Here is a 19,141-nt window from a genome sequence, read left to right as displayed (position 1 = left end):
AGATGTCATGAGAATTTGTATAATTATAATAAAAATTAGAGTTTTTTTTAATATTTTGTAATAATGGTAACAATGGATATTGTTATCGAAAACACAGAATCAAGAAGTATCACGCAGTTAAATATTTGCGTGTCGATTTCATAAGCTCGACGGTCTCTATTTGGAAATATAGTTATTCGAGCAAAAGTCCTTATTGATCCTGGAAGTCCTGCCACCACTTAAACAGTGGCGTTGGCAAGGACGCGTCCTGAGCAAAGCATGAACTTTTTTGCCCGCTCTTTCTGGCTTTTTCTGGGTTAAACGGATTTTTAATAGTTGATCATCCGGTCACCCGCATCTCTTATCTCTTGACACGGTCAAAGGTTGAATTACTTGTCATGATAACAAACTATCACCTGTTACGAAAATGCTAATTATGTTACGTTTCTTTCACGAAGAGAATTTTCTTTTGAAATTTACTCTGAAAATCATGTTAATCATGGACCAACATAATATTTCGACAAATGTTACTGTATATTACAATAAATTTGTTGTATATATGTACATTAAAAAAAATAGTAAAAATTACATAAAATTCAATGAAATACTGTGTTGTCCCACGATTAACATGATTTTCACGGCAAATTTTAAAATAAAATTCTCTTCGTGTTTAAGTCGCATAAAATCGCATTGTCTATTTAATTAAACGCGTGATCATCTGACAATAACCTTGGAAACTTAAATATATTCTTTACATATTACAGTTGATTCTTAGCGATTTTATTTATTATATTCAGTAATATCCATAAATGAATTAAAATAATGCTAAAATTATAGAGAAAAAAAAAATCAACCAAGGATATAAAAGAAATAAATACGAATTTATGATAATAGTTTACTTTGTTTGCTTAACCCTTTTACGTTTCAGTATAGTTAAACAACCAAATATTTGATGAATATCGAGTTATTAAGATAAAATGAAGAATTTTAAAGAGGACTGTTTAAACTTGGTACAAAAAATTATAATAAATATCGTTATAAAATTTAAATTGAAAGGAATTAGGCTTCCAAAAATAGATCAGAAATGACAAAGTAATACCAATTCGTAACACCAATTCGAGCCGACACGGATGTTGGTGTGTATAGTAATTTTTATTATTACAACATCCAGCCACACACAAACTGCGCGCCGCACTTTTTGTTGGTCTTTAATATTTTTGATGCTGAGAAGCATCTACACGAATCCCTTTTTATTAATTTGTTTTATTATTTGTGATTTTCAAAAAATCTTAGTACAAACCTTTGTTGAAATATAAAGATACCTTATTTTTTGCATTCTCGATGTTGAATCGCACTATTTTAAACTTTTTATGACATGATGTCATTTGCATATATTCAACGACTTCTAAAAATCTTAAAAAAATATTTTCTAAAAAAAAGTCGCAAAAGGCTAAAGCTATTGTGCGCTGATCAATTAATTCAGTTCGTGACGCGAGTAATATCATTTTGCCATAAGACGGGTATCGAATCGCCGAGGCGCATCACGCACGTGAATCGATCATATGATGACGATGATTGGAGAGTGAGATATTTTACTTTACGTGGGTGCGCCAGCGCCCAGCCCCATCACGCTCCAGATACCTTTTATTTTGACACACCCTTACGCATGTCCCTTAACAACGATCGCGAAAAATGTATCGTTTGTGATCCGCAATGCATCAATACTGTCTAAATTAAGATATTCATCATCAAGACAACATTAACCAAAGCATTAATTATTATTAATACTCGATCAACGTTATTCAGTAATTAATAAAGTAATTTAGATTTATTGCCGCAAGTTTTTATATAAATAATAGCAACGTAATAGAATTAATCAACTTTTTAAATACATGCTATACAAATTATTTTGTATAAATTAGAATAAAATGTCTATAATTTGTCTGATTTAAAAAAAATTAGTTTAATTATTATTTAAGATTTGTGAAAGTCGCTGAATATTAATATAAAAAAATGCCCGATTTATAAGAATTCTCAAGATACTATATTGATTAATAAAATAAGAAAGATCAACATAAAAAAGAAGTTAAAAATTTAGATACAATCAGCAAGTTTCGACGTGGTTTTTAGAATCCGTAGGCAAAAGATGATTATTGTTACAACTTCTGCAAAACGTTTCGCGTACGTCCAGTGTAATCAAATAACGAAAAACGGTCGCTTTTCAAATTAATAATTATTCGTGCAAGTATAACGAAATAATTTCAACTCTCTCTCTCTCTCTCTCTCCAGACATTCCGCGTATACATCCCGCTTCTGCGTTTTATTGTTTCACAGGCACATCTGCTCATTATTAATCCCTGCGCCCGTTCTATTTATTTCTTCATGTCGGGGGAAACGGACTCGCCGCGGCGCTGCACTGTTTCATCCAGTACGCCTGGGTTTATTTAATTTCGTCGGCTATTAAACAAGTGAACAGAGACGAAAATGAACGTGGGCGAGGGCACGCGCGCACTACGCCGTAAGTGTCGGGCCATTTACGCATTTTACGCAACTCGAAATCATTCATGGAACTTGATGAGACTCTGAGCAACCGTCTCGTGTATCTTTCGAATGCTTTCTAAAAATACTTGGACGAATGTAAAAAGAAGATAATTATAACTTAAAATGGATATTAACGAGTTGTCTGTTTAGTAAATTTTAATTTGTATGTTTTACCATTAATTATGTCACAGTAAAATTTTCATTGTCATAAGCATATAAAATAATGTAAGTATTGCATAATATGTATGATTAAGCAAGAAAAAAATTCTCTCTTACGATAGTACAGATTTGAATATTTTCTACTTTATGTTGTTATATTTAATTATTAATGTTTAAAAATTTATATTAAATAATATATTTTTTACAAGTATTTTAAAAAACTTATCAATAACTCCGATCATCATGACCGTCATGGCAATGTTCTAATAAAGTTATTCAGTTTCAAAAGTTTTTTTGTTCTAATTCCGACTTTCTCTTTCTTTTTTAGGTAAAATTGACATTTATTTTTAGTACAGTCCACATTCATTATTCATTCATTAGCTTTCGTTTTTCGTTATCAGGCGTTCTGTTTGCATTATTTTACATGTTTAGTAGAATCACTTCTTGATTGTCTCTTGCCCGCAATTATAGATTAGATAAGATATAGAAGATTTATGTTCTTTGTATACATCATATGTATACATCATGTATAAATATAAAATCCATTTAATTATCATTTTATTTGACTTTATAGGATTGACTGTGAATACTTATCAATTGCAACTTCAGCAACGCTTGTCTCTCGATCGAGTTTTATCGGTCTGCAAAATTGTCAAAACTCAAGAATACTCCTGCATGAAGCGCCAGAATTAAGAATGACAGAAAAAAGAACGGCTGCACGTGCCGGGTGTTTGCGTATGACGTCATCAACAGGTGCACGCGCACCGATTGGCGGCGATGCACGTGCTTGCCGTTCCTCCCGGCAGCTCGGCGGACGCGCGTCGCCCATCCAATCGCGCGGCTCAATTCGTACCTCGCGCTCGCGTACGGACTAGAGTCCCTAGCCAGGGACTCTAGTACGGACGTGACGATGCGAGAATGCGCGATAGATTACGCAACCGATGCGTCAAATCGTCATTGCGACTACACACACCGAACCGAAGAGTCACAACACAAGCCGTGTCGCCGCTACAGTTCGTGCCACGCGCGGTATACTTTGCGCTCCGGGCGCAAACGTCAGCACTGTAAATAGAAGTGCTGGTCGGCGCTGCGAGAGTTGAAAACGCTTCGTATAACGGGGAGTCCGGGGAAGGCGCCGTCCTCGCGCTGCGCATCAGTGTCATTACAGGTTACAGGTGCGATTGGGGTCCCTCAACAACGTACATACATCGGCATCGAAACTAGATCGCGAGAATGGCCAACTCCCCGGTGCTCAATCCGGTAAGCGCCCGCGTCCGCTATTCATCACTGACACCTTCATTGATCGGCAAATTGCCCGCATTGCCGACGCTTTTGCGTCTTAAGAGCCGCGAATTTACGTACCATTAATTGGTTAACCGTTACTTCTTCAGCCGTAACTCCGATCGTAAATTATACATTTAGGTATACTGATATAGTATACATCATTTTAAGCGTCAGAATATATATAACAGTTATTATATATATTGTTTTCCCAAATTGAAAAATAACATTAAGAGAATTTGTGCTCCAATTAATGCCAAGAATTAGAGCCTCTGCTCTGTTGCTATTTTTAGCAAATTATTTGCCTGTCTCTTGACCACTGCATTTTTTGCACCATTTTTCTCACAATCATGTTTTCAGGAAATCCCGTATGTGGGAAAAGTAGAAGGAGGCCTGAGGGCAGGTACGATGGTGAAGATACAGGGCAAGGTGCCGCCTCAGGCTGTGCGATTTGCCATCAATTATCAGCTCGGACCGACGTTAAATCCGAGAGATGACATAGCCATTCACGTGTCCCCGCGCTTCCCCGAGGGCTTCGTCACCAGAAACCACATAGAGTCGATGAACTGGGGCATGGAGGAGAATGCTGGTCCATTGTGGATCCAGCCGGGCCAGGAATTTGAGATAATGATTCTGTGCGACTATCACTGCTACAAGATCGCTATCAATGGCAGGCACTTTGCAGAATTCGCCCACCGATTGCCCTTCATAAAGGTTACCCATTTGGTTATCGACGGCGACGTCGAGATACACTCCATCGCATATGAACAGGTATCGGTCGATTCAAGACCACCTGCTACAGGCGATGTATCTGCCGAATTTGGTCCACCACGTAAGGGGGAATCATATTCTATCCATTTTTTTTATATTCTAACCACAGTTGATACATGTAAATATGAAAACATTGAAAACTTTGTATTTCTTACATTTCAGAACCAGGTGGTTTATATCCAACGCTCCAGCCTCAGGGTGGATACGGGCCTCCTCCTCCGACCGGTTACGGTCCTCCTCCACCTCCTCCCGGTGCCTATGGCGGTCCTGATGGCTACAATCCACCACGAGCCTACGGATATCAGCCTGATCATGGGAAAGCAGAGGAAGAGGGCGTCTTCGGAGATTGTCTGGACAAAGTTGGATTAGCGTTAGGTGGATTAGTGGCAGCTGGAGGCGTGGCGGCAGCCATGCATGCGATAAATGTAAATAGAGAGATATTCAAACTCAAGAGATGTTCAAACATTTATAATACGATATTGTTTCAAATACACAATGTGTTATATGCAGAAAAAGAAAGACGAGCACGAGGAAAAGGATCATGAAAAATCAGATGCTTCCAAGTCGAAGACTGAAAGCGAGGGTGGTTTCGGCAATTTAGGATCTCTCGGGATGGCCTTAGCTAGCAGCCTGGCGAGCAACGCCTTGCACAGCAACGCACACGCACAACAAGGCTATCCCGCCCAGCAGCCATCGGGTGGCGGCGGTGTATTGGACTCTATTCTTGGAGCATTGGGTAGAGTATATTTATAACTCTTGAATTTCAAAAATGTTACATATGTGATCGGGGATGTATCTGGAGATTTCCTGACGGGTGTGGATACATAGAATATCTGTGATTTAGCGAGACGAATAGTAACCTTTGAATAGTAAATTCCTGTAAATGAATATATGTCGTGATTCAGAGTCTTACAAATCAGAAAATCTGTAATCAAGGCGCTGGCGTGACCGGCCGAGTGACGTCATCGCATCGGAATTATTGCCAAGGACGGCAATATTTCTCAGATGAGATAAATGGATGATTATCTGTGCCTAAGATACATTGTTGATACTATCTAAATCGTATCTAAGATACGATTTCACACAATTCACGACATCTATTTTATGTTTTTTTTTTTATTGATGATACTTAGGCGGTGGAGGATCCCAACAGCCTGCCTATCACCAGCCGCCCGCCGGTGATGGTCTGAGCGGAACATTAGGATCTATACTCGGTGGTGTTCTCGGCGGTGGTGGAAGTCATCAGCAACCAGCGTATCAGCCTTCGGGAGGATATGGTGGGTCGGGCGGTTATCCGGCATCCGGTGGTGGATACGGCGGCCAAAGTTCTGGTGGATCGGATCTGTTGTCGGGAATAGGGTCTGCCTTATTCAGTTCGGCTCTCGACGGTCTGAACAAACGTGGAAAAGATGTAAATAACTTATTTCAATACATTTTCGATTGCGATATATATGTATAGTTTAAAAGATTAAAATACATTACAAAATTAATTGTAAAAAAAAAGAAAATTTAGTTTTAATAATATTTGATGTATTCTTTCTATACAGAAATCTCATGATGATTATCATTCCGGACCACCTCCTCCGAGTTATGGACCACCTCCGAGTTATGGACCGCCTCCTCCGAATTATGGACCCCCTCCATCAACTCCGCCGGCACCGAAGCCAACCCCGCGCCCGGATACTCCACCGTCTTCCGGCGGGCAGAAATTAAGCGCGGACGAAATTTCGAAGGGACTCGGATTGGACGATTAGAACAATCATTGTCGATGACGCCGAAGACTTCAGTGTGCAAGTACACTCATTAGTGATGATCTTGTGCTCTCTTGTTGCTTGAAAACGTAATCTACGTATCATCATGAATTTCATTTATCAAAATATAGTACGATACACACTTTCCGCCTCTTGACGCGGATTTTTAGTCGTATTGGCATCTGTATCAAATACAAATGCCGAAGAATACTACTCAATATTATATACGAATCTCATACGAATCTTCTCATACAAATGATATTAAGTAGAATTAAGCTTGTTTTAAAAACGCTTTTAAAGATTTTAAAGGTTGCATATTTTAGATAAGAATCAAGAAATCAAATACAAAAACTGCTCTTTACAAAATTAGCCCTTCCATGAAATAGTCCAATTGACAGCTATACAGGTATAGCAGGAAGTTAATATTTTTTAAGATTATATTTTTATAAAAGTTTTATTATTTTATAAGAGTGGCCTTAGCTAGAAAGAGATATATATATAATATAGAGATAGATATATAATATATGCCTTATATACATATTTAAATTACAAATGTGCACAATTATATATATATATATATATATATATATATATATATACACATTTATTATTTACATAAAAAATAAATATACACATCACGCTAAACATACATTAGAATATATTAAGTAATATTTTAAATCCTATTTTTATATAATTTGTTATGATTGAGAGTTTTTATTCAAGATATCGTCTTTTAAAACGCGAATTACGAGATCTGATAAAATAATATATTACAATTGTCATGAAATAAGATAAGAATTTATATTTAATTAAACGATTTTTATATATATATCATCAGCCTTCAGCGCTTCTAAATCTATCTTTTCTTTTCTTAAAGAATCCGACCTTTATTAAACGCAATGTTAATGCAAAACAATTCCTAAAATTACTAAAAAAAAATGTTATTGTCCGTATTATTATTCGGTAAGTGATCGTCAGGCCCAGAAATGTATTACTAAAATATCCGATTTACTCTCTGTCTGGATAACATTGTACGGTTGCGTTGTACATACTAACGCTACCTTTGCTCACGTAATACATGTCTTTGTCCTTTATCATGTCGTCTGTAATCTGTCAGAGAATAAGTAAAATGTGTTTTCATTTCATGTCGGTGATATAGTTATCAGAAAAATTTAATTGTAGATCTAGCATGACCAAAAAAATTTCACGACGAATAAGGAGCTCAAAAACGATCGCAGTCTGTAATCAAACTGCAATAAACCGCGATATTTGTGCAGTTAATGTAGACCGTTCTGTTTCTGTCAGGCGGTATATTTATCGGCGTGCTGAATTTCGCATGCGTGTTATCGCTCGCGATGCTTGGCTATATTTGTCGTGATTGCCGTACGCGTGGATCTCTTTTACGATCTCTTTTAATGCGAAGAATTCGTTTTGACGTGAGTCACCGCACTATAATTCGTGTTCGTCCCTGACAGTATAAGTATTGTTGATATTAACGATCGCTATTTCTTCGACACCGGGTCGTCTAATGTGCGTCGGAATTTTCACGATTAACACGGCCTGCTCGGTAGGACAGACACCTAAATTCTGCATCTCGTAAAAATGTTGAAACCTAGTAATGTTCAGCGTTCTCTCGTCCGCGTGTGAATACGAATACAAATTCTCTTGTGCTTTTCTGATAGAAATAGTGTATCAGTATAGAATTGCAAAGTCTGTAAATTATATTCGCATCGAGATGTACTAACCCCGATAATCCTTAAGTTAAAGATCCACGTCGAAATACATAACGATGACATATGTATTATTATTCACATTTATTTCGTTGCTCCGGATGTTGATATTTAAATTGACAGCTATAACAAAAATAAATCATTTTTTTAGATTATATTTGTATAAAAATTTTATTATTTTATAAAACTGGCCTTAAGAAGATGTACAAAATAGATATTTTATATATTTGTGTCGTAATGTTAATGCGCAATTATGATTATTTCTAAAAAAAAAATCTATATCAGTACATAAATAAAAAACGCATTAGAATTAATTAAGTCTCTTTTATAAATCTTATTTCTGTGTATTCAGTCGTGGTCAAGAACTTCTGTCGAGGACGTTGTCTCCAGTACCACATTATACTTTTTCTGAAACGCGGAATTGTCGTTTAATAAAGCAGCTAACGATTATGGGAAATTAAAAGATTTAAATCAAGATTAAATTAAGAATTAAAAGAAGATTTTTATGTATGAAATATAACGAGAATGCTAAACATACGTCAGTCTCGGCTTTCAACGCCTCGAGTTCCAATTTCTTCTTTCTATGGAAGAATCCGATCTTTATTAAACCTAGCACTAACAGTATCAACAGTGCAACCCCTAAAATCACCGATAGCGCTATTATCCACACCGCTATCTGTTGAGCTATCGGCGAGCCCAAAAATGTGGTTGCAACCAAAGTAACGTCCGGCTTGTGACCATCCCTTTGAGCAATATTTTTAGGCTGCGTTATAGCAACGCTACCTTCAGTCACGTAAAATATGATGTCTTTGTGCTTGAGCATGTCAGCTGTAATCAGAGAATATTCGAAATGTACTTTTATCATTATACATTGAGATTGGCAATGTTATATTTACCGGGAAAACTCGACAATTGCAAATCCAACGTCACCAAAAATTTCGCAACCGACAGAGAACTTAGGAATGGACCCAGTCTGCAAGTGATGCGCACGCATTCGACCGCGTTATTCGTGCAATTAATGTAGAGCGTTCTGTTTTCGGACGGCACGTTCAGCGGCGCGTCTTCCTCTATGCTGAATTTCGCGTGCGTGTTCTTGCTCGCGACGCTCGACGCGTTCATCACGATTGCATCATCCGTGGACGCGATCTTGCGACTAAACGCGACTTTACTGGACTCGGAGAGCACTTCGGTTTGATTCGAGTCGCTGCAATAGAATTCATATCCGTCCATTTTGCCGATGGTGTCGTTGATACTGACGATCGCCACGTCCACGGCATCGCGACGGAGGTGCGTCGGAATTTTCACGGTCAACATTATCTCCTTGATGGGACTGGCGCCGAACTTCTGCACCTCGTAAAGGTGCTGAAACCTGATGTCGCTCAGCGGTTTCTTCTCGTTCTCGCGCAGGTACGAGTACAAGTTCTCCTGCGCTTTCCTGTAATGGAAAGGAGCGATGAAAACGGAATAGCGATATCATTCAGATTAATTAATTGTCATCGAGCTGTTACACCAACCCGGCGATCGCTATATCGATGTCCACGTCAAAATACACAGTGATGGTATAACTGTTGTCATCCCAGTTCGCCTCGTCGCTTTGAGTCGTGATATTCGCTTGTATTTCCACCTCCCTAACGTCATACCTCACCATACTCGTGTCCAGTTGCAGAATTAATGTTCTCTGAAAAGCAACGAGATGAATCATCTTTTATTCATTAATAGTCTACCCACGCATATGGAATTAAGATCGTCGTACATTCGTTCTGAGAGGATTGCCGATGTCGCAGATCACATCCAGCGCACTGCTCACGCTATAGTCCTCCGTGCACTCGGGCGGGATACTCGCTAACGTTAACACCTCGGCGGAGATGCGCACTCTGGTCTGATACGCCGGTTCGCCACGATTGTAAGCGTCGGCGCGCAGGGTAATTATCGGCGTAGAACCGATGATGTATCTGTTGCCCGGAGCTGAGTCAGTGGACAACGTCACGCCGAGGCTGGACACGCACACGTTGTCCTCGCCGCAGTCCACGGAGAATGGCAGTTTTATGAGGTCCTCGGTCTTCGAACGAAGCTTGTTTATCACGACGCAAGATGCGCACAATGAATTTTCATTTTTCGCGTGAAGATCGTCGTCCAACTGCATAGACACCGATATCTCAAGCGGATCTATCACATTTTGAATGTTCTCCTAAAATACACACACAAAAAAAAGATGTAAATTCAGCGTGCTGAAAGGATCATCGATATCGGACATAAAAATGTGTGCACCGTTAGATGTATCTCAAGCAGATCACCCGTGATCGTAGATTTAAATAGCGTGTAGCGCAATCTGTAAGTCTGTGGTCCGTCACTTTTCTGCGCAGAGTACGTGGCTCGGCCGTGCAGCGGATCAATCTTCAGAACTGCGGTAACTCCTGGAATGACACCCAGTAAACGGAAATGAATTAAAATATATATTTTTTTTAATTTAAATGGATTGAAATTGCTCAAGCCATAGATTGAAATGAATTGGCCTCTACAGAAATGCATTCATTTTCCAATTAATTTGAAGGCCAATCCATTTTCAATTCATTCAATGATTTAAATCTGCATTTCCGTTTAGTGTGCAGACAATGAATTTGGCACTGGTACGTGAGGGGGCCATGTCGCGTAATTAAAAAAAAAAATTGTAATGACTTATTAAATCAAGATATAAGATTAAAAAAATTAAAGTATATACGTCGACCGCTTACGCAGAGAATCGGGAACGTATGTGCCGTCGTAAGACATCCAGACGTCGATCTTGAAGGACGTGGTGTTTCTCAGCAATTTGATCTTTTGCAGGTACGTCAACGTCACGTTCACCGTGACAACGGGCGCGGATCTCAGCAGGACCACCTCGTCGGACAGGTAAGCACCCACGGCGATGTCAGAGTGATTGTCGTGGTTCACGTCTCGGGGTTCCGAGATGGAGATACCGAATCCCCGTATCGTCGGCGAGAACCGCGAGCCGACCAGTCTCTGGCTGTACTTCCGGGAAACGCCGTCTCTGTTCCCGTTGAATATGTACACCGCACCGCCGCTCTCCTCCTCGTAGGGTGCACCCACGGCGATGTCGCCGTAGCCGTCGTGATCGATGTCACCCAGACACATCACGGCAGACCCGAATCTACCTCCGACGATCTTGCCTTCGATCGTCTGCAGCTCTTCTAAATTACTCTGAATTTTGCGCAAAATGTAATTTTTAAAAGGAGAGAAAGTCTCTATAAATATTCTCTCATTTCAGTTTTCAATTATAAAGACTATTTAGATCTATAAAAAATCCTTTACATGAGTAACTCCATCAAATACAGCTTTCAGTGAATTTTTTAATGAAAATCTAATTGCTTATATTTATCTACTGCACTGAAAAATTAAATAACGTTGAAAGTTTAATCTCTGATGAAAAGTCAAATCTAAATTAATTTGAGCAAAATTAATTCTCGCTAGATATTTATAAATATATATAAATAATTGCATACATTGTGTCGCGCTGTAAAGATGTAGATGTGACCCTCGTCCATGTCTCTGGACCATTGCGGTGCACCGACGATCAAATCCTGTCTACGGTCATTGTTGATGTCGCATGACGTTAGCGCAGCACCGAAGTACTCACCGTAATGTTGACCGAACAGTATCGTTTTAATAAACATACGCTGATTAGTTGTAGGGGGAAAAGTAAATACGAGGACTTTTCCATGCATATTGGCGGCTTGTGGCGCGCTGGAAGCATACCAGACGTCTTGCTCATTGAAGTAAGTACCCGCTGTGATAGCGTATCCTGAAAATCACATACCACGTGGATATATGCACGCATGGTTCTGATTGTGAGGTAAATAAATACAGGAAATGTACCAATGGCCGGACATTTAAGATATGAGACTTTCCAAGGTGTTGAGTAAAATATTTTTACAATCTACCTTTATATAGTAAATATTTTTGTAAATGCGGATAATTGATTTATATACATTTCTCTGTTCACATTTGCATACATTATCGATGTTTTACTTTAAAATCTTTAATATAGTCAACTAACAAAAAAAAAAAGAAAAATTTCTGTTTCGAAGTCAGTAACTGGCATGTGTTCGTCCATTGATACGTTTTACCTTGAAAGAGAAGTGGCAGAAATATATCATTACCGAAGTAATTGTAGCTATGAATCCGTGGCTCTCTAGCGAGCGAGGGAACTATCGTGCGCGTGAATGGACGGTTCACCGGGGCGATAGTTAATATCGCATCGCCTTTCCAGTTGTATACACCTGGACTACCCATTGCGACATTCACGGTGTATCGCGAGTTCATATGCAAAGAAAAGCCGGTCTGTCCCACCCCGTAGTTATAAATGTTTACGCCGCTCTTGGACGTGACTTGATTTTCAGAGTTCGAAAGTGGTAAGAGATGCTCCTCCGCTTGTCTCTCGAATGCATCAGCGTTACTCGCCAGTGTCGCGTAGCAAATGCCGTTCATGTACCAATTCGGCTTGTTGTCATTTACGATATTATTTATCCATCGCGGTCCGCAAACCTGTTACCAATAAAACCGCTTGTCGAAGAAGAATTTATATATTTTTTTACAAGAAAATAAGTGAAGAGCGCCTGCTAGTGTCGCTGCGTTTTTATATTATATAATTTTGAATCTTTGAAAAGTAAAAATTTAAGAGCTGTATAATTTTTAATATCAAATATCTCTAACATTCTAGGTTGATCTAGTAATTAATACTTGCGACAGAAAATAAACTTTTGTACTTCATCTAAAAATTTAATCGGTCCAGATCTTTTCAAATATATTCAATTTAAATATATGTTCAAAATGATCTTGTCAAATTTTTTTTAATGAAAAAAATAACGTTCACTCTTCGTGTGAATCTGAAGTAAAAATTTCAAGTGTTATTCCAACAATAATGATTCATACGAAAAGTAAGCAACAACTTACTACAACTCTAGCCTCCGTACTGTTCTGCACGGCGATGGTAGCACCGATCCAAGCATTGTCCTTTATCTGGTTGATCAGCCTGTTGCGAGGATGCGGACCGTTCTCGGTCTTGTCAATCACCCACTCCTTGCATATCCCATTCATCGAGCACTTGAAGACCGTCCCCGGCTCCGTCACGAACGGCAGCGCATTGGAGTTCGCCCGCGGTGCTCCGACGAGTAATGAAGATTCGTTCGCACCCACGTACAGAGCTACCGAGAATCCGAAGTACGTTGCACGTCCACCCGGCACGTGCACGGGTTTCCCGAATATCTCGGCGTTGTGCGAATTAATATTGTACGCCGACGGATTGTGCTGCGGGATGCCTGCCAGAACGAGAATTAGAATCTGTACGCGGAGATACGCCGAATTCGCAACGCGCGCCCAAAACATTTTGGGTCAACGTCACGTACGCGCCGAGGGTTTCGCGTGTTCGAAGGGGCCGTGTCTTTATGAAAACTGCGGGAACGGAGTTATCTTTCCGGTGGATGTGGTGTGTGCTCGAGCACACCGCAATGACATCACTTACATTAGTCAACGTTTGTCTATATATAAGTACGCAACTCCGAGAAGTGGAAACGGAAGGAACCTGTTTTTCAATTGCATATATACGGAGACGTATGTAATTGCGGAACACAATAAATCTCTCACGCAAGGTTTGCTACGTTTTTTTTCTTTCTTATATTCTTCTCGTTTATTCGTAATCAGTTAATAAAGATGTATATAAATGCAAGATTAAATAATGCAATATAGTTACAATAATTCTTCAAAGTTCAACACATAGGAAAAAAATGTATACCAATTTATTACTTTTTTTTAATTACTTTCCACCGCACAAACCATGCCAACAATACACATTAGCCGAGTCGCCCGCAAATACTCGAAAGTAAATGCGGATTTTTTTGGTTTTTTTTTTCTTTTTTGTTTCTGTGTTAATTCGCGTCTACAGTACAGTTTCTGTTTTCGCCGCAGTTTCTGCGCCTCGGTTACACGATGGCGATTTACATGGCCAGATCCGCAAAACGTTCATCATCTCACATCATCATAATTATCAGATTGGCTGAGAATTACCAAGCACTGACAGTACGCAACGGCATTACGCGGGACGATAGATGCAGGGTTGGTATCAAATAACATTGTAATTCTCGTCTGTCTAAAGCGGCCCCTCTGGACGATCAATATCGTTGCACAATTTTCTACAATATTATTGATACTCCTCCTCCCTCTCCCCCCGTTAAACAATTCAAAACGAACGCTCAATATTTCCAGACGATCTCTCGCGATTGCCAAAAATTGATCAGTAATATTGGGCGATATCAAAAATATTGTGCAATATTCGAATATCGTACAATAATATTGATCGGGGCCGCCTTACTCGACACTTGACTTGGTTCACGAAATGTGACGCACGAAAGAAATCGACGATATACAATGAAAGGATTCCGAAGAAAATTTTGAAACACTGTAAGAAGGAAAGCACGATACATTTACGAGAGAGATTGGGATCAAAGACGGACGAGCAAGATCTAAAGTATGATTAAAAAAAAAAAAAGAAGGAATCGACCGCATGTTCGCGCGTGATCAACTTAGTGTTATAAAAATATATTTCAAGGAATCACAGATTATATTATGTACAAATGGAAAGGGGATGGGGAGATCGGAGTGGAGCGTGGAGTTCGGAGAGGGCGGGGATTTCTCGACGAGATGTAAAACGAGTGAGCGCGCTTAATCGGAAGAATCACTCTCGGTCGAAACTGTTTGAGCCTGGGACACGGATCGATTGCGATAGCTCCTCCTCGCCAGCTCCTCCACCTTTTTCCGGAAACACTCTAAACGTTTCAGTTTCTGCTCGTCGGAGCTATCGCCCGCGCCCCGGTCGTTTCGCTCCTTACGCGCCGGCTCGCTGTTCTTCCCGCCCGTGGATGAGAGTCCTGACTTAATACCGCTGTCGGGGGTGCAAGGAACTTGAAGTGACTTGCCGCTCGGCGTCGACGGCCCGTCCTCGCGGTGGTCCTTACTCGAGTTACCGTTCACACAATTCCTCGGGCCAGCAGTCTTCTCCTCCTCCTCCTCCTCCTCCGAGTCGTCGTCGAGTCTCTGCCGTTTACTCTGGCTCTTACCGGAACCGTCGTTCGAGTGTCGTGAACTGTTTTTGCACTTTCGATGCTTCCGTTTGTTGTGCGCCTTCGCGGACGTGTCCGAGTCGGTTTTAGAATGTTTTCGTTTGCCGATAGCGACAATGTCCTCGTAAACGCAGCTACTGCTGCTGCTGTAGCTCGAGCTCTTGTCGTCCTTCTCGAGCGCGCTGGCGACGTATCGCGATCTTCGGAAAATCACCCCGGAACTAGTACTGGGCTGAGCCGTGTCGACCGGCCGCTCGTCGTCACTGTCCGAATCACTATTGACTTTTAACACAGTACACTTCCGTCTGGCGGACAGTCTTCTCCTGCCGGAGAGCCTGGTGTGTTTCCTCTTGACGCTCTTCGATTTCGATTTCGACTTGGATCTACGTCTCGTGTGCGCGTTGTTGTCCCCCTCGCTGCCGGAATCCGAGGCGGATCGCTCCATCGCGGCCATTCGCATGAGTTTCTCCCTGCGATTCGCGATAAGCCGTGTTATGCGATTCGGCGACTCTAACGGCCGCTCAGGAGCCACACCACCTTCCGACGCCGTAGTATCTACAACGAGAATAACGATTTGTTACATTGTTCTATGTAAGCTATCTGTATTGTTTATAAAACTGTAGAATTCTACTGTAGAATTAGCTTAGTATAACTCTAGGATTATCTGGAAAAGATAATCAAAATCACGCAAAAATTGATCTTTCGGAATAATACAAACAATATTTACGTATCACAAAGTAAAAAAAAGATACATCTACGCATCAAAATATTCAATTGTTAACACAGAAAAGAAATTATAAAAATTAAGATTTCTAACAATAAGATATACTTGATTTTGTGACGATAATCACATTTAGTAACTCGACACTTCTTATTTCGTTTCACACAAGCCATGCCTGTTTTGTTTTTAAATATAGAAAATTATTTTTCGTACCATCGCCTTCCGTCGGGCTATACGGCTCGCCCGTTGCCGGGTTTATTTCAGAGTCGCTGGGGGTGTGTGGCGTTGGCACATCCTCGGAGCTCCATCCTTCAATTTCGCGCTGAACGAGGGAATCGAAAAAGGCCATCATTCGCGGGTCTTCCTTGGTCGACTGGTGGCTATAATCGTGCGTCATGAATTGTCCGCTACGCAGGACCAGCCCTATGTATTCGTCGTGCGTGAATACTCGACGCTGCCTCTCGCGCTTTCCAGCGTCTCTCTGAAAGAATGCAAAGAGAATGGATGACGGACACAATGCCAAGTTGTAAACGGTTGCTCTAGTAAAGAACTTGTGTATCGCAAGCAGCAGTAACCTTCAATCCTCCCAGGCATCCGGTACCGAGCGGGAACGGGCTCCAGATCTTAATGATCTTCTCAACGCCGGACGACGCGAAGATGCAACTCACTTGATTGTATCGAACTTGATTGACGATCGATCTGTGACCGCGCAACACCATGTGGGCGGATTCCACCCATGCCTTGCCTTCCATGGGAGGAATTTTCCACATGTATAAATTAAAGTCGTCCGAACCTATGAATTCAAAAGCATATATATTTTACCGATTATGGATTTCTACAAATGATAAACATCTAGGCATATATTCGAAATGAAATCGATAAAAATCCTATGATAAATATCCAGGCGTATATTCGAAAGGTTTTTCTTAGCCTTACATTAGCGAATTTTCTTTAATTTATATCAGTGCTTACCAGATAGAACGTATTCGTCGTTCTCGCCGGCGAAACAGCACGACTTCATGGTGCAACTGTTATAATATCCCGGGTGATCAAATTCGCACAAGTACGTTGGAGAGTCCACTGCGTACAGGACCGGCGGTAGTCGTCTACGTAAAGCCAACAATCGAGTACCCATCGAGTTAAACCTGACATTCATGCAACTCTGTTGCGGGCTTCCATAACACAATACAGGCCTGCGGAGATGAAACGTGACGATTAACGTCTACGAAATAGCGGATATATTGCGTTTTTATATTCTACACAACGCTCAGACTTTGTATTCGTGTATATATATATATATATATATATATATATATATATACATATTACTTACTCCAAAGGTTTTCGTATATCCCACATACTGACACCCTCTTTAGCATTGGCAGTAGCGAGCATTCTGGGATCCACGGGATTAAACATGACAGAGTGGAAGGCGCTTTTGTATTGTGCCAAAGTTTCCATAGCGTTGTTGCTACGTATATCGTAAACGAGAACCCTCCCGTCGTCGCAGGCGCTGGCAAAGACGTCGTCATTGTGCGGATGAACGGACAGCCCGTAGACAGGCTTCTCGTGCAGGAAGATGTTGAGAGACTCACCCCTGCAACGTCAAGATCTTTTTAATCGCGAAGCGACGGGTACAACATCCTTATCGATCGGAATTAAAATGTTTCAAAGACGTTATTAAACGACGTTGTTATAAGACGTTATTAAGACGTCTTTCAGACACGATGTCTTAAAGACGTTTTATATTCCGATTCGGGGGCATGCGTGCTGCCATGGGATTCCACGCGTTGTCGTCGGAAGAAGTCGCCTTACGTGCGCAAATCGTGGACTATGACTTGATCGTCGTTCCCCGCGGAGAATATCTTAGTCTTGCTGCTGTCGTAACCAAGGCAAAATATATTGCTAACGTGTTGCGATTTCATCACGGTGGGCTTGCCCATACCCTGTATCGCTTGCTCCACTCTCCATAATAGAACTCTTCTGTCGTCGCCTCCTGCGAAAATAGGACGTTACATGCCATTCACACGTGATTCGTTCTATTATTAGCCTATATTTTCCAAATCTTTCTTCGCGCGGCACCGTGTCGAACGGCGCAGTGCTGCTTTCGCGGAAACACCGCGCGCCCTTATCTCGAGCTGAAAGAAAAGCGCACGAGAGCTTTTTTCAACGAAGAGAATCAATATTTCCGACATTAACACGGGTACCGCGTGTCATAAGAAACGGATAAGAAGGACATAATAAAATGTCATACGACTGATCGAAAAATCGAAGCTGATCCAATTAAGATCGGGCGAACGGTCTCTCGAGGCGCTCGGTAAGCTTCTCAAAGTGACGCAGGTAAAGATAAAAATAATAGTTTGTTATTAGCAAATTATCAGCCATTTCAAGTCCCCGAGCGAATTAACGTCGACGTAAACGGCCGATCGAGGGGAACGAAAGCGCGAGTTATGGCAGTTGTCCTCGCCTCTTCTCCTCTGTCGAGCGCGCCGACAAAGGTTCGGGGGAGAGGCGAGACGTGGAAAGTCAAAAGTCTCGTCGCCGAGGGAACTCACCGGACACGAGCAGATCACCCTGGTTGGAGAACTCGATCGCGTTGACGCATCCATAGTGGGACAGCAGGTCCTTCCTGTAGAGGTTCTCGGAGTTCTCGAATCTGGCGTTGATCAGGCTCCGGCAGTAGTCGACCTTGTTGTCGATCTGTCGCGCGAGCACGTAGGACAGCGCGCTGCACTCGGACGGATGGGCGAGCAGCTCGCCGGCGTCGTCGCCGCCCTCGCACGGCTGCCGTGGCAGCCGTCGGCGCCGTCGCCGCAGGCTGCCGGCGCGGAACCGAACGCGACCGTCCGCCGCCTCCCCGTCGGTGCGCGACGACGACGTCGCTGTCATCGGCATCCCTGTCGTCGTCGCCGTCGTCGCCGTCGCCGTCGCCGTCGTCGTCGTCGTCGACGACGTCACCGCACGGTTGTCCCCCGTGGTTGTCGTCGCTGCGGCCTCCTCCTGCGGACGATCGCCACGCGTTTTACCGTCCTCCCCGTGCCCGGTGCGCGTGGGTGGACAAGCGCGAGCGTCGCCGAGCAGCTCGCGAGCAACGGA

General features: G+C 41.6%; 3 protein-coding genes across 3 annotated transcripts; 1 reads left to right on the top strand and 2 right to left on the bottom strand.

The window, feature by feature from the left end:
- Positions 1 to 3,592: 3,592 nt before the first annotated feature.
- LOC105459934 (pro-resilin-like) lies at positions 3,593 to 6,747 on the top strand. Its single transcript, XM_011706301.1, has 6 exons — positions 3,593 to 3,939; positions 4,321 to 4,792; positions 4,894 to 5,156; positions 5,242 to 5,467; positions 5,865 to 6,142; positions 6,279 to 6,747. Exons 1-6 carry the CDS (start codon positions 3,913 to 3,915, stop codon positions 6,483 to 6,485), a joined length of 1,473 nt encoding a protein of 490 aa, XP_011704603.1. The 5' UTR covers positions 3,593 to 3,912; the 3' UTR covers positions 6,486 to 6,747.
- Positions 6,748 to 8,369: 1,622 nt separating this feature from the next.
- LOC105459930 (integrin alpha-9-like) lies at positions 8,370 to 13,792 on the bottom strand. Its single transcript, XM_011706296.1, has 10 exons — positions 13,163 to 13,792; positions 12,370 to 12,754; positions 11,713 to 12,011; positions 10,945 to 11,410; positions 10,481 to 10,626; positions 9,966 to 10,400; positions 9,727 to 9,890; positions 9,109 to 9,647; positions 8,751 to 9,040; positions 8,370 to 8,620 (listed from the first exon to the last, which is right to left on the bottom strand). Exons 1-10 carry the CDS (start codon positions 13,592 to 13,594, stop codon positions 8,561 to 8,563), a joined length of 3,216 nt encoding a protein of 1,071 aa, XP_011704598.1. The 5' UTR covers positions 13,595 to 13,792; the 3' UTR covers positions 8,370 to 8,560.
- A 75-nt stretch (positions 13,793 to 13,867) lies between these two features.
- LOC105459937 (DDB1- and CUL4-associated factor 5) lies at positions 13,868 to 18,940 on the bottom strand. The gene is made up of 7 exons (XM_011706306.1): positions 18,601 to 18,940; positions 17,861 to 18,041; positions 17,379 to 17,642; positions 17,018 to 17,238; positions 16,621 to 16,838; positions 16,259 to 16,526; positions 13,868 to 15,879 (listed from the first exon to the last, which is right to left on the bottom strand). The coding sequence occupies exons 1-7, from the start codon at positions 18,938 to 18,940 to the stop codon at positions 14,927 to 14,929; spliced, it is 2,445 nt and encodes an 814-aa protein (XP_011704608.1). The 3' UTR covers positions 13,868 to 14,926.
- Positions 18,941 to 19,141: the final 201 nt, after the last annotated feature.

Source organism: Wasmannia auropunctata, unplaced genomic scaffold, assembly GCF_000956235.1.
Source record: "Wasmannia auropunctata unplaced genomic scaffold, wasmannia.A_1.0 LD333492.1, whole genome shotgun sequence".
Taxonomy (NCBI): Eukaryota; Metazoa; Arthropoda; class Insecta; order Hymenoptera; family Formicidae; genus Wasmannia; species Wasmannia auropunctata.
This window is presented reverse-complemented; position numbering and strand designations above follow the sequence as displayed.